The sequence below is a fragment of the Martes martes genome (genome assembly GCF_963455335.1).
Source record: "Martes martes genome assembly, chromosome: 5".
NCBI classification, from domain to species: Eukaryota; Metazoa; Chordata; class Mammalia; order Carnivora; family Mustelidae; genus Martes; species Martes martes.
The window spans coordinates 156,868,770-156,883,709 of NC_137892.1; the positions used below are offsets into that span (position 1 = coordinate 156,868,770).

The 14,940-nt window shown below is 44.2% G+C and overlaps 1 protein-coding gene across 2 annotated transcripts in view; it reads left to right on the forward strand.

Annotated features, from left to right (window-relative positions):
- The window catches only part of CTNND2 (catenin delta 2), a gene marked incomplete at its 5' end in the record, with an annotated part of 906,977 nt that overhangs the window by 529,511 nt on the left and 362,526 nt on the right, over positions 1 to 14,940 (forward strand). For both annotated transcript variants that reach the window (XM_080804204.1, XM_080804205.1), the window contains one exon: positions 13,223 to 13,417. In XM_080804204.1, coding sequence (XP_080660330.1) covers positions 13,223 to 13,417 — 195 coding nt within the window. The remainder of the gene's footprint in view (positions 1 to 13,222; positions 13,418 to 14,940) is intronic.

Consider the following 14,940-nt stretch of genomic DNA (forward strand, 5'->3'; position numbering starts at 1 on the left):
GATCAAAGAAAAAGAAAATCTTTATAGGCTGTAAAAATATTGCTTCCCAAATGAAACATCTGAGAGAACGAGTGGGAAATAGTCGAGGAAATCGAGTCCTCAGAAGGTAGCCATATAGGGAAGGAGACCGAAGCTCTGAGAGTAATGCAGTGATAATGCACACGAGACACAGCCAAGAAATCTAACACTGGAGTCCCAGAAAGAGAATGGAGGGAAGCAAGCTACCAAAGAAGTAACATGGCCACCGTTCCTCAGGGCTGAGGGACCTGTACCTTCATAGGAAATGCTCCCGTGCTCAGAATAGGACATTTCCCCATTCTGCACCATGAAATTTCAAAGGCCCAGCATAAACACCCTAAGGCCACTGGAGGTAAGTAAAACAGATGCCTCCCGATTTGCAGTAGCAACACTGGCGGAGGGGGAGGGGTAAAGGACAGCCAGGTGATGCCCTCAAAGTTCTGAGCGAAAGTTATTTTTAACCTGAAATCTATACCTAGATTTACCCATCTAAATTATCCATCCAAAGACAGAATCAAATATTTTCAGTCTTGCTAGAACCGATAAAATGGATTTCCTATGCCCCCTTCCTAGAAAGTTGCAGCACTCGGTGGATATGTCCCAGGTGAATAAGGGCATAAAACAGGAGGAGAACACGGTGCCCAGGAAACAGTGCATGCTGACCAGCAGGATGGTGCAGAGAAGTCTCAGTTGGGGGGCGGGGGGACGGACATAGCTGGGCAGTAAGCTAGCAAACAAGGAAAGGTGGGACCCGCAACATACATGTTGACAGTTGTGAAAGTTGGCCTAAGTCCCAAAAGAGTCTGGGTAATTTTAATATCTGAGGGCTGAACAAGTGAAAGAATGAGGAAGAATAATGAGTGTAATTGCAGGTGAGGAAAGAGGAATTGTTCTTGCATTGCTTTGGGTTCTACAAATCCAGGAGGCGATGGTTAAGAGCATGGTTGAGGCCAGGCAGACGTGGGTGTGTCCATTACTAGTTGGTTCCATCAGTTACCTTAGATGGTTGAGTTCAATTCAGCAAGTCTTTCCTGAGCACCTGTTTTGTGCTGAGTTTTCTTCTAGGTGGTGGACACAGGCCTGTAAACAACAGAGGCCAAAGGCCCTGTCCTCTTGGAGGTATGGTCTACTGTGGGTCGGATATCCTGTAGTATGAAGAGTCATGGGGAAAGAGAGTAGGGATGTCGGAGGGTGGGGCAGGTGGGAAGCTCTCCATGATAGGGTGTCTATTGAGCAAACCCTTGAAACAATGAGATAGGAAGATAAAGATATGTGCATATCCGGGGAGGAATGGCCCAGGCAGCGGGAAAGGCTAGTGCAAAGGTCCTGAGGTGAAATCATGCTTGGCCTGTTTGGGGAACAAACTGGGCCTTCTCTGAGATTGTGTGATTCAGTGGGGATAACAGTACTGTGACAATTACACAAGACATTGCAAGGATCATATAGGACGGAGCGCTTCCTGCCGGTTGTTCATTAGCACGCCCACATTCAAGGACTCAGTGAATTTTAACTATTGTTACTGTGGAGAACCATGGCACCAGCCAAGCTCTCCTGGAATGTCAGATGTAAATAAGATGGAAGTGATCATTTCAGGGGTCTTTTTGGACTGGAAGGAGGGTGGGAGTGCCATTAGTTCCAAAGTAGCTTATAATGCTATGTCGTCGTGATACGAGCTAGGGGAGAGGCCCAAGGGCCGGAGCATCCCAAAAGGCACATCCTGATGAGATCAGGAAAGGAAACAATTCTTGGTGGAGGCAGCATCTGAGGTTGGGTTTAACAAAACACCGCTGTGGCAGATGCAAACAGAAGAGACCTATAGCTTGGGAGGGTCGGGTCTCAGTTATGAATGAGCCGTCCAGTGGTGCATGAGTTCTGGCGGCTTTAAGGTTAGGCTTGGGTACGGACGGCATGCTGGCTGCACACTGTCCAGGGTCTACTCTCCTGCATTCCCTCAGAGAAGGTCTGACCACATTGGGGAGGCACTGGGGAGCTAGTGACAGCTTTCCTGAGAAGGATTTCTTTATCCCACTTAAAAAAAAAATTTTATCATTTTTCTGAAAATTTTATTTATTTATTTATCTGTCTGCCTGTCTCTCTATCTATTTGAGAGACAGAAAGCATGAGCAGGAGGAAGGGCAGAGGGAGAAGCAGACTCTCCGTTGACAGGGAACGTGATGCTGGACTTGACCCCAGGACCCTGAGATCATGACCTGAGCCAAAGGTGGCTGCTTAACTGGCTGAGCTGCCCAGGTGCCTCACTTCTTTTTTTTTTTTTTTTTAGATAAGGGGTGAGACATTTTTTGAAAGCATCAGTTATCTGGAAGGCCCTGTAAGCTTCTTTTCACTTGGGGTCAAGGATATTTGAGACATTGATCGGAGGCAGGGTGAGGATGTGGGGGAAGTTTGAAGAGAAGCAGATTAAAATGGGACCAGTTCTGCTCCCCCTCCCCTGAAATGGACCCACTCACGTGCAATTCCCTTCTCCCTCTTTGAGAACCAGGCCAGGCCATGTGCCCCCAGAAGCTTTGCTGGTCCTGAACCCTGAGAATCCATCTCGTTTCCTCAGCACCGTAGATCGAAGAGGTGGCAGGCAGAAGCGGGGTCTACCGGGCAGCTGCTTTGAGATACACTGTGCCATCAGGGAGGGGAATGACAGAATGCAAGGACACTATGTGTGGAGATGCACACAGAGTAATTAGGTCTGGAAGCCAGAACACAGGTGTACCGTTCGCTCTTGGCCACGCCCACCGTGCTTTCCTGGCTGGGTCCCCACAACTCAGCAATGGGGAGATCCTGGCGGATGGCCCACCGGGGCAGGGGGTTTCTCCTGCTCTCCAGGCTCTGTGCTGCTGAACTTCAAGTCAGCAGGACATTGGAGGTAAAATATTCCCGGGTCAGCTTCCATTGATTACTCCTTTTAGGTCACAGGTGTTGGTTAATTTGAGCAAACCGACATCCGTGCTCGCCACTCACTTCACATGGGAGCACCAGTTGGATGGTGCATGTTAATAGAGAGGTCTACCTTAATCAACACGATGCTTTTCAATATTTATTTTCTTTTTATCTAAGCAACCGGGATTATGTGGAGACCAGCTATTTTAGTAGATGTACAAATAGCCTTAAATAATTAATAACTTAAACATCTCTCAAAACGCAGTCAGCTTGCGGCCAAGGCTACATCAAAATCCCTCCTGCCACTGTATTTAACTAAGGTGCATTTTGCAGTTGTTAAGAATTTGCCCTGTATTTACTTCATGTATATATGTTCTAATATCTACCATTTTTGCTAATCATATTTTGCATATTAAAAATAGGACAAAAATTACTATACATACACTTATACACTTACATATTTATATACTATAAATACACTTATGTATTTATAGATGCATGTAAAATTTTGCATTTCTTGTGGAATAACTAACACGAAATATCTGGAATCTCTAAAGCCTGATCCCAAATGGGTCTGCATGTATTTATTGTGGCGCTGTGTATTGCCAAAGAACTGATTTTGATACGAAGCAGAAAATACCCTGAATTATCTTGCAGTCCAGGCAAAGCATTTGAATAGTGGGCCTGTGGGCTCTCCGAGGGAAGCTGATGAGACCCCTGCATATTTCAGAACTCCTCAGCAAGGCTCTTCTAGTAGGTATTCAACAAATACATTTCTCAAGATTTTAGTTTTAAGTGACCTCTCCACCCAACGTGGGGCTCAAACTTGCAACCCCAAGATCAAGGATCGTGTGCTCTACTGACTGAGTCCCTGAGGAACCCTTCCACAGATATTTTTGACTGACCACTGTCCGGTGCAAGTGTTACATCCCGCTGATAACCGGAAGTCGTCCTAAGCATAGAGAGGAGCACGGCGATTCCAAGTTCTCAGAATGAGTGAGCCATTAAAAACGTACCAACAGCTGCCAGAGAGACTCGGTTCAATGCCTGTCCAACATCTTTAAGATAAAATATCTGTTTCCTCATCTCTGAGTTTCCCAACTCTTTAGAAAGTGGCTTCCTGGATCTTCTAGGCTGTGGTTGCTGCATTCACAGAGGCAAGGACAGCAGTCCGTGGAATGTCACAGGCCGACCTATAGAGCAAACAGCTCTGTACATAGCTCTCGAGAAGAGATCATAAAAAACAGATTATGCCTATTCTGTGGGGTCTGTATACTGAGGACCTGGCCAGGATCCTGCAGTTAGAGAAACTTGGCAGCAAAGGGAACCCAAAGAAAACTATTCATTATTTTGGTTGAGTGGACTTTAGTGGTCCCTCAAATTTCTGCTTGCTCTGTAAGTATCTTCAAATAAATCTGATAGCATTGATTTTTGTCCTGTTGGGCTTCCTAGATGGTGTCTGGGCACACAGGTGCTGTGCCGTTACAGAGGTCCTTTGCCCACAATGAATCTCAGATGTTGTCTGCATTTCCTGGTGTTTCTGACTTTAGCCTTTGAGCTCCCCTAGAATGGACTGACAACGCGATAAAGTCAAAATCTCCTTTACAAGATAAGCTTCCCTTTAATAACTGATGCAGAAAAGGGAAGTCTGTATACTTTTTTCTTTAGAATGAAGAAAATACACACGCGCTTGCGCACGCACACACACACACAGGTACTCAGGTCTTACGCTCATACGCTCAGCTGGTTAGAAGCCTATTATACCGTGGTCCCTCCATGACTGAGCCAATTAGTTGGTCATTGTTGACATGACCACAAACAGCCCCCGTCACCTTGACAGCCTTCTAGCAAATACGCAGTATTTGTTTTGCACTGCATGAGTCAACACAGATCGATTTCTTTACTGGGAAAACATTACGTACATCACTACCGAGCCATACGAATTGGTGGTGCAGTCGTAACTTCTTTGGATAAAGAGAATGGGTGAGAAATAGGGTGGGAGAATTATAACTACACAGAGGTCTCATCAGAGTTGCCTTGTATGAGGGAATTAATTTTTTAATAAATGGAAGGGTATTCCAGTGATAATTATGCATATAGAATGTAGTTACTGATTAGATTCTAAAACACACAATTATTAAAGCCTTTAACCAGAAAAGAATCAAGGAAAAATTTTAATCCTCCTAAAAACTGTTTATTACACAACAGAACGTCTCTTCTCAGGCTCTCTTCTTACATGCCAAATATTATGTCAAGTAAAATGATAAAAATTAAATAAAGTGTTGATTCAAGGGACTTAAAAAATGTAAATATAGAGCATGAGTAATCTGTGTCTACTTGCATTCCTCACCCCCCCCCATAAATTATATTGAAAATCAATGGTATCTTCTTCTGTAATTATCAGCAGAGCCTCTTTGTGGGTGTTAGTCAGATACATAAAGGAGCAGGAGAATGATACAGGGAGAATACTTTTTAACTTTGCATTATAAAAGCTAAATAATCTCTGGAAAGGAATTTGCACAGCCTCTCTGCGGTATAGCTAATTCAATCTGATTTAAAAAAAAAAAAAAAGACCTGAGTTTGAGATGCTGAGAAGCTAAACACCTTAGTTCACGTACATTACAAAATATTTAAACCACTTAATGAAGACAACTACTTAAGCCCACTTTTGTCTGATAAAGCCTTTCTCCTTGTCTGTGCATTGAGAGTTCCTCCTGTGCCCTGCGATGGGCACATACAACAAACAATGAAAACTCTGCTTCAGTTCTGAAGACTTGTGGTCTTTAGAAGCCAGAGTTACTCTGTCTGTCCTGCTTTGCATCTCAACAAAGATGGGTCAGGAGCACCTTGTTTTGGCTCCTTTCCATGGAAATATCCATCGTTACCCATAGTAATTAGGTCCTGAAGCCAGACCACAGATGTACTGTTCGTGTATTGCACTGATGGGGTATTGAGAAGCAGCTGTCGAGAAATAAAATGACACTCATTGAATTTTAGCTGCCTTGTTGATAGAGAAGAGCATCCATGTGAATATGAGACTGGCCATTAAAAACTCTGGCAAGTGACTAATTAATAAAGCACCAAATCGTAGACTGCTCCGCATCACTAGTTAATTAGGACAATAGGTAGCGGTGCGCCTGGCTGCTGTCAGTTCCACCCAGAACGCTTCACTCTCAGGGTGGAGAAGGAGTTAGATGCAAATTTTAAACAGGAGACCCCCTCCGGGGTAAAATTAGCATTCACAGATTAAACTTGTTTACAAGTTAATGTCAGAAGACTTTAATTACAAGTCTGAAGGCAAATTACCGTTGCCCTTCTATACAAAGGTGTTACAATTCACAGTTCACCCCTGCTAATTTCTTATCTGCTATGTGTCTGCTGAGGACTTGAGGTGTCCTGGTGGAGTGTTTCTGGATGTCATTCTATCAACTTCTTCGGGAATGTCTCTTACTGGGATCGTTGTGGTTACAGTGAAGTTACTGTCAGAAAGATTTCTCAGTGTTCACAGGATTTGTGATTGTCACTGCAAGGGCCCCACGCTCACCGGAGGTAGGAAATCGGGCAACCCCCAGCCCCAGTGTCCCTGCCCAGACATCACATGGCGTTCAACCGAAAGACATTTTCTGAGGACCCACAGAAGTGAGAGGAATGGGAGAGACAGGAAATGCCCTGCAGTGTGTGCATGTCTGTAGTCTGTGAACTTGGCAGAGGGGTGGCCTTCCTGCAAAGTTCAGAAACTCCACCTTCCACCAAGAGGGGTTACTCCCTCCTGCCACATTCAAGAATGGATACTTCCATGAATGTTTTAAATCTCCAGCCTTAGGGACTCTGCTGAAGACCAAATCTTGACATGCATTCTTCAAGACCCCAAATCTGGCCCCAAATCTACCAGCTCTGACCCTGACCATTCAGAGCTAGAGCCCTTCCTAGAGACACCTGGGAAGTGTTTGAGCCCTTCCGGTCCCTGGGCTCATCCCCTCAGGTCTTACTTCAGTAGTCTGGCGTGGATCCCCAGCAGCAATACTGTTAAAAAGCCTTCCAGGTAAACGCCACGTATGTCCTCCCAGGGTTGAGAAGCACTGAGCCGAACCCGTACATAAGCATGCACTGTGGCAGGCAGGGAACCTAGACACTTGCTTCCCCAGAATCCACCGGGAAGTATAGCAAAGCAGCAAACACACTCCAGCCCACCCAGATCCAAAAAGTCTGCCCTCTACAGGAAAGATTTTTTTTTTTTTTTCCTTAGAAGCTAGCCTTCTCACAAAGCCTTTTACACGTCCCTTAGTGTCTGGGCCTTGGGCACCTAGAACTAAGATCAGTCACTCTGCAGCATCCCACGTGGGGAAGCCTGACCCCAGCCAAGGCAAACCAAGGCAGCCAGTACGACGCCCACATGGAGCGTCCAGCACAGCCACACGCTGAAGCCAGGTTCCAGGGTCCATCATCTGGCTACACCTTGCACCTGCACCGTTGTTGAGACACTCATGCTTGCTTCCTAAGGCAGGGAAAAAGCAGGAAACCATATGGCTGCAGAAGGATGCCAAAGTTGAAGTCCTCTAGCCATCAAGATAATGTGTCCGCAGCTAAACTAGGATGCCCTGGCTTCTCAAAGGATGGTCTGCAGACTAGCACCACCAGCATTGCCAGAGAACTTGTTAGAAACGCAGAACCTCAGGCCCTCCCCAACCCCCACTGAGTCAGAACCAAAATTTTAATCAGGAGACCCATGACGATGGCGTTCGGAGAAGCCCTGAAAAACATGGCTATTTCATTTGGAGCTACTCTTTACCCTGAAATAAAACAAAAGCCGGAAACGAGGACAGGTGCCAATCCACCATATTTAGCTGCTGTGTGTCACTGGTACCGGTCCCCATTTTAGACAAGTGTGTTCCCACAGGCTCTTCTTTAACTCGGAGCTGGGTGTGGTTTTGCCATAGCACTCCATCCTCTCCACTGCTGACACAGAAGCCACGACTGCAGATAAACAGAGAAACGGCCCACCCTAAGAATGCAAAGATATCAGACATCACTCATTATACCCCGAGACCACTGCCTTGCTACTTTCCACACACCAGCCTGTCACGAAAGGAATTAGACAAAAGAAGCCTGTTTTTCTCACAGCTTGGGAAGAAATGCTCGTGGTTGGAGAGAAAATCCAAGAATGAGGGACACCTGCTATTATAGGGGACCAACTCCCATGGGCACCTGTATTGCTGCTTCCTGGCCATGTGATTTTCACTTTTAAATTATTCTCCATGGAAAGTACTGGGGTGGCAATAGATTACAGTATTTGGTAAGAGGTGTGGCGAGGTTTCATAATTACATTAAGTTGGAAAGCCCATCATAAAGTGACCGGAACAAATCCTGTGTTTTATACCTTGTCAGAAACCGCATGAGCATTTAAGTCATTTGTGATAGCAGCAAAGTTTCCATAATATACGAAAATCTAGGATTTATGAAGTCGATGAAACAGGAGGGCATCTTCCAAAGCTTTCCAAAACAGACTTTCCACAGAATCAATTTATATCATCAGATGGCCTCTTACGTTGAAATTATTAGGTTCCAATGCAGATTTTATCATTCAGTTTATATGAATTAATAGTCTCCCTTCCAGACGTCTGTCTGAAATATGGCTCATAGCCTGTATAGGAAATGTGTTCATATATTTTAACATTTGCAACAACTTTAGATGAGATGTCAAACTAATTCACTGAATTAACGATCATTTACAAATGAAATTTAGCACATGGATGTAACTTGAGGTACATAAGAAATCTTTTGGGGCTCCTTTAAATACTGAAATTAGGGGCGCCTGGGTGGCTCAGTGGGTTAAAGCCTCTGCCTTCGGCTCAGGTCATGATCCCAGCGTCCTGGGATCGAGCCCCACATCGGGCTCTCTGCTCAGCGGGGAGCCTGCTTCCGCCCTTCTCTCTCTGCCTGCCTTTCTGCCTACTTGTGATCTGTCTGTCAAATAAATAAATAAAATCTTTTAAAAAAATAAAATAAATACTGAAATTAACTTGTGAATTAGCATCAAAGTAGGGAGTAGGTTTTGGAATTTTGATTTGCATCAAAAGCAAAAACCAAGAATTAAACAAGCTAAGTCTTTACTATGGCAAGGTATCCCTCAGATCTAGGATGTAATATTTGTATCTTTCAGCAATTTACTTAGCACACATTTATAATACTGAATTGTTAACCAAAATTGCTTTTTATTTCTAAAAGTGCTTATTTCTTGGTATCATTGTCAGTGTATCATCAGGGGTCATATCCCTGAGATCAGCATTTGGGTAAGGAAGACATGCGGTGGCAATCTGCGAGGGGAAAATCTCTTCCCATTCCAGAAACCACAGCTCTCTTTGGAATTTCTATTCTGCCCTTCCGAGATGCAGTTTCACTAATAAACATCGATGTATGAACTAGATTCCCAATTTTTAAGAAAACTGAATGCTGAGATTTTACTTTGGACTTTCCTGCATAGCCCAGGAAGTTCATAGCTCTTTTTCTGAACATAGTTCTTTATCTCAGAAATGAAAACCCTTGTCTCGCCTCCAGTTCACATTCATGTTGAGTCGGCTTGCTCTGGCCAGCTGAACTTTGTGTCATTTAGGTCTTCATTTTCTCCTTCCATGTCCTTGCCAGTGAGCTCCTACAGCTGGCTCCCGGATTGGAAGAGAAGAGACCAATGGCAGTATGTCCTTAAGAACCTAGTATTAGTATATCCAAATGAAAATATGCAGATGCCTTTTTCTTCACAAGAGCAAGTGTATTCACATGAAAGGGGAATAAATTAGATAGTATGGAGATAGAAGAATGCAAATGGATCCCAATGGAAACCAGAATGCACGTCTTCCATTCTGTCCAGTAAAGGAACTGGTATAATGTAGTAGTAAATTATATTATTTGGAAAAAGCAAGAAATGATAAATTGAGTGTTGCAACATATTAGCTATTTCTCTCTCTCTTTTAAATCTGCCTATCTCCTCTCTCCCTTGTTTATCGAGAACAGGCATCTCTCAGAATCATGAAGTGAGTTATTGCCCATTAAACACACATTGCCTCTACCTGCTCAGATGGACCAAGTCTGAATCTTCTGGGGTTGTGTCCAGGAATCAGTCTTTCAAAGAGTTTTCCCCAGATGATTCTTGGGGAAACAAATGAAGATTTGAGAATTAATCATGATCTCAGGAATGAAAATTCAAAGACTCTGTATGTGTGTGTGTGTGCGTGTGTGTGTGTGTGTGTGTAAAATTTGGGCTGAATTCTGAGTTGTGCAGTTCTCATGAGCTTCCCATGTGTGATCTTCCATCAAATATTCCACCTCCCCTTGCTAATGTGGTTGCTGGGATTGTGAAATTGAGTTACAAAGAAAATCTATTCGGTTCATACAACCAGTTGTTGTCCGAACTCACGAAGTGTCCATACACTAACTGTGTTTCTTTTTAAAGACAATATGGATTAAATAGGTCCTAGTAAGATCACTTCTATAAATACCATGAAATGAATCTCTTCAGAGGGCCTTTGCTTGTGCTGCTGGTTCTCTCTGAGAAACACGTGTGTCTTCCTCCAGTATGGCTCTCTCTCTAGCCTGGTGAAGTTTTCTGCTGAAATGCCAGATAAGCAAAAAGAACTTTTTTGGCCACCTTATCAAAATAGTAGTGCCCCACCAACACTCTGTCCGTTCTCCCCTTACCCTACTTATTTTCCGTACCTTTATCTCTGCACCTCCTTGAGTGGGATGACTTGTTTTCAAGGCCAGGGACCTTGTCTGTCTTAAGCATCCTGGCATCTTCCACTTCTTGAGGTTCTCCAGACACCAGGCCAATATGTATTGAGTGGATGAATCTATTGATTAGTAGGGATTAACCGGTGCATAGGAACAACTCATATAAAATTCAGCATGTAGAAATTTGTTTGTACATCAGTCTAGAAGGGATAAAGGTTTCATATTCCTGGTCAGATGAAAACAGTGCCTGCCAGACTCTGACCCAAGGAAGGTGTGGTGTGGAGGAATGAGACAAGCCCTTCCAGCTCCATGATCATCTCCCATGTCAAGGACTCCCTGCAGATCTGTTGCTGGCTTCCTCCTGGATCAGCAAATGTTTGCAAGCTTTAATTTGCAGATTTAATTTATGCTTTCTAAAAAGGATCACACCTCTTCTTGGACATTTCAATCTTTCTTTGCCTTTTGGACTTCTTTCCTGAGATCTTTGCAGTCATCCATTAAAAAGCAACACTAAAGTAAACTTTAAGATTCTCGCTCCTTGACTGGGACCCTTGGTCATTAATGTCTGATTCATGGTTCTAATGTAGATTTCCTCAAGTGCAGTTAATGCTTGTAATAGAAGATTTTCACACGGCCTTCAGATCACACCACCCTTCAGAAGATCATCTGATCCTCTGGTTGCTTGTTTTGGGTGTTTTTAGAGACGTAGAGTCAAGGAATGGTGATAAAGTTATAACTCTGAATCTACCAGTGATGGATAACTTTCATTTAACTCTACGACATTTGGATATAATGACTGTTTCCTTGCTTTTACACTCGTTAAGTCTTTGGCAATATTATCAAACCCTCCAGAAGAAGGAAGAATTGACAGCAGGAACTCAAGGCATCCCATCCTTAAATATATTCCTGGAAACTATGAACATGAGATAATATTCAGTGTGATGTTGGCATTTGATAAATCAGATGCAATGAACCTAATTATGCAAAACAGTTATTTTGAATCTATCATTCATCTGAACGCTGTCTAAATCAGAACTTATTTAATTACTAGGAAATGGAAAGGTAAGGAACTTGCTAGCTCTATTCCTTCCCTTTCCTCAAAACATTCAGTAATTTTTATTAACACTGAATTCGTAGAATTCCCAGCACTCAGTCATTCAGACGTGCTCTGTTTTGTTTATTTAAACAACCTGTGTAAAATCTATGGTTATAATGGATTTCTCTGCCAGCACCTTCGGAACTCTCAAATGGGTTTTTCCTCAGAGATTCTCGGTGAGAGTATTAAAATCCTTGGGGTCACATGATCCTGAGGAAGCAGGGCAGTCACTGAGCATTGAGGAATTTGACGCTAATGTGGTCACTAGGGAAAGCCTCGGACCAGCTCACAGAGGCAGAGCTGCCCGAAGACACCAGCGACATCAAGAATTCCACAACCCCGTTGCTTCAGACTGGAAGGGAGAGCTCCGAATTCGGGCCGTTCAGAGACAGCTGGCAGTTAGATCCCAGCGTGCCTTCTGGATCTCAGCTTTGAAGACTTTGAAGACTGTTAGCTGCACTGGGTTCTCGTGTGTTCTCTCCACTCACCATCATTCGATAACCATCTCTCCTTGCTGCCCCACATCCTTCCTGGTCCCTCGGTGTCCTCCAGCCCAGCTGGCCCAGTGGAGAACATTCTCCAGGCACTTCAGCTCCTCTGATTCTGGCTGTACCTAGGGGAAAATACTGGCTCTCAGTCAACGTCTTCCTGCCTGGGTATCAGGTCAGCCTCTCTTTGCTCACGTCTGCAGAAGCTCCCGGGCCCACAGCGTCGCTTCGAAGTGACACCTCTCCCCGTACAATGCAACGAAGTGACACAGATAATGATTTACAGAGACTACCAGGCCAGGGGTGCGTAGCCTCACCGTACGCATTAAACCAGTTAGGGACGGCCCTTTGTGCCTTTTTCGGAGGAGGGTACACTACATGCAGGGGCTTCGGTTTGGAGGCGGGAAAGAGAAAAATGTGCCTCGCATGTCGGTTCCTTTAAACTCTGCTTCTCTCAGGGAATTAGGCCATTGTAGGTCAGGGTATTTCAGTCCATTCATTCTCCAGGAAGAAACTGCTGACGAGAAGGAATTCTGCTTCAGTTTTCAGGAACACCATCAGGATGGCTTGCCGTCATGGCTTATTCATTGGGTCATCCTTTCAAATGATCATTTCTGTTGCAAACTTGAAGGTGCAAGGGCTCTGGGATAATAAGAGGGTTTTAGGTCTGACTCGCCCACCCAGTTGCTTTAGTGAGGAAGCCAGCCACGTTCGGTAGGCCGAGACAAGCGATGTCTCCCCGGCCCTGTGCAGGGTGGTTTTATCTCCGAATCATTATCATCCTTATAGGGAGATCAGGTTTGGGAGCCGAGCAAGGCAGCTGGGTGATGCCGATAAGCCGATTAGCTCGACATATTGCTGCCATTTCATGTTATTCATTTGATTTTCTGCAGATTTCAACATTTCTGTGCAAAAAAACACCAAAATTCAAATATGGTTTTGCTCAAGCGAGTTCTGTTTGGATGTCGGTTGGGGCTCAATGTCGCCTGTTAATTTCTTTCAGCTGGGTCGCGGGCCTCATACAGCAGCCAGCACGGCCACCTGGGCCCGGAGCTTCGGGCTCTGCAGTCCCCGGAGCACCACATAGACCCCATCTATGAGGACCGCGTCTACCAGAAGCCCCCTATGAGGAGTCTCAGCCAGAGCCAGGGGGACCCTCTGCCGCCAGCACACACGGGCACTTACCGCACGAGCACAGGTGTGTATTCAAGACACCTCTGGGTGTCCTGTCCATAGGGGCGGGGACATGGGGGGCTGCTCGGGACCCCATGAAAGGGCTGTGCGTGTGTGTGTGTGTGTGTCCGTCCGCATCCGTGCCCTCTCTGCTCACAAGCATATGGTCTGCTTCTATCATTAACGTCTGGGATGATAAAGAGAAACCAAGTACGACTCGTTTAGCTACCTGAAGATATTTTAAATGGAAGAAGTTTAATGAGGGTTGTATGCTTCTGTTGTCTAACAGGCACACTGAAAGAAAGAGTGCTGATTTTTTGTATGTCATCATCCACATATTTAATGAATTTAAGTACTGCAACAAAGCCTTGTCATTACACAGGATATAAAAGGCATGTGCCTAAGGCATCTAAGTGTTCTTTAACAATAGCCTACCTAGTTGGCAAGCTTGGGGAAACCGTATTTACTAAAAATGAAGCATGTCTTGTAGGGCCAACTGAGAATTTACTTCATAGACTCTATCAGGTTGAATCAGATGGAATTATTATTTAAAAGTTGAATATCGACAGTTGCCTCCGATTCAATCAACCACAGGGCTCTCCTGGGTTAAATATATATTTTGAATTGAGCATAGCCACAGGCTGCACGAAGAAAGGCAAGTGTTTTCCAGAATATGTAGCCATTTGCAAAATAACCGGTCAAATGTCATGATTAAATGTGCTAGAGAGCCTTCATCTAACTACAAAATTGATATAATTAAGATGCTGAGAACTATACTTATTACAAAGCCTCCCATGGCTAAGTAAACTTAGAAAATATGATGCTGCCGGTTTGTACACAGCAGAGCTCTGTCCCTCACTTCAAATGACCCGTGTTACCCTGGAACAGGGCCTCAGGCATGGGAAAACTGAAGCTTTGCTCCAGAACTTGGCACACACCTCCCTGCATCTTCAGACCATGGCAACTTCCAGGAACCACAAAGCAGAGCATAGCAATTTTGTTAACTGCATTATGATACTAAATTACACGTTTTGAAATTCAGGCCAGCGAAGTCGCTTTTATGGTTGATTATTGATATGTACATTTCAGTATTTTACTGCATCATAAGAAGAAAGGCACAAAATGCTTTCTTTCATTTTTGACATCATAAATGCCATCCGATGTTAATAATACATATCTTAGTTCAGATTCAAAAGAATACCCATTTATTCTTCTGTCAGAATTCTCTCATCCTTTGGCCTGCTAGAACCACTCCTGTCTGAGGTTGGGCTATTTTAACGTTGAGCTGGCCACATACTAGTAACAAAGGTGGTTTTATGTCCACGCACCCCTTACAAGAGACAGAGATAACCTCAGCGATGCTCAGTATGTAATTTGCGAAGACACTGACCACAGAAGGGATTATGTTCATTTCTCTCTCCTGTATTCATAGGCTCTTAGAATTGTTTTCTTAATAAACTTGGGGGTTTTGCAGAAATTTATCTACACTAAGAAAAAAATACTTCATTCTTCTATGTCACATTAATGACATGAGATGTTCACATTTTA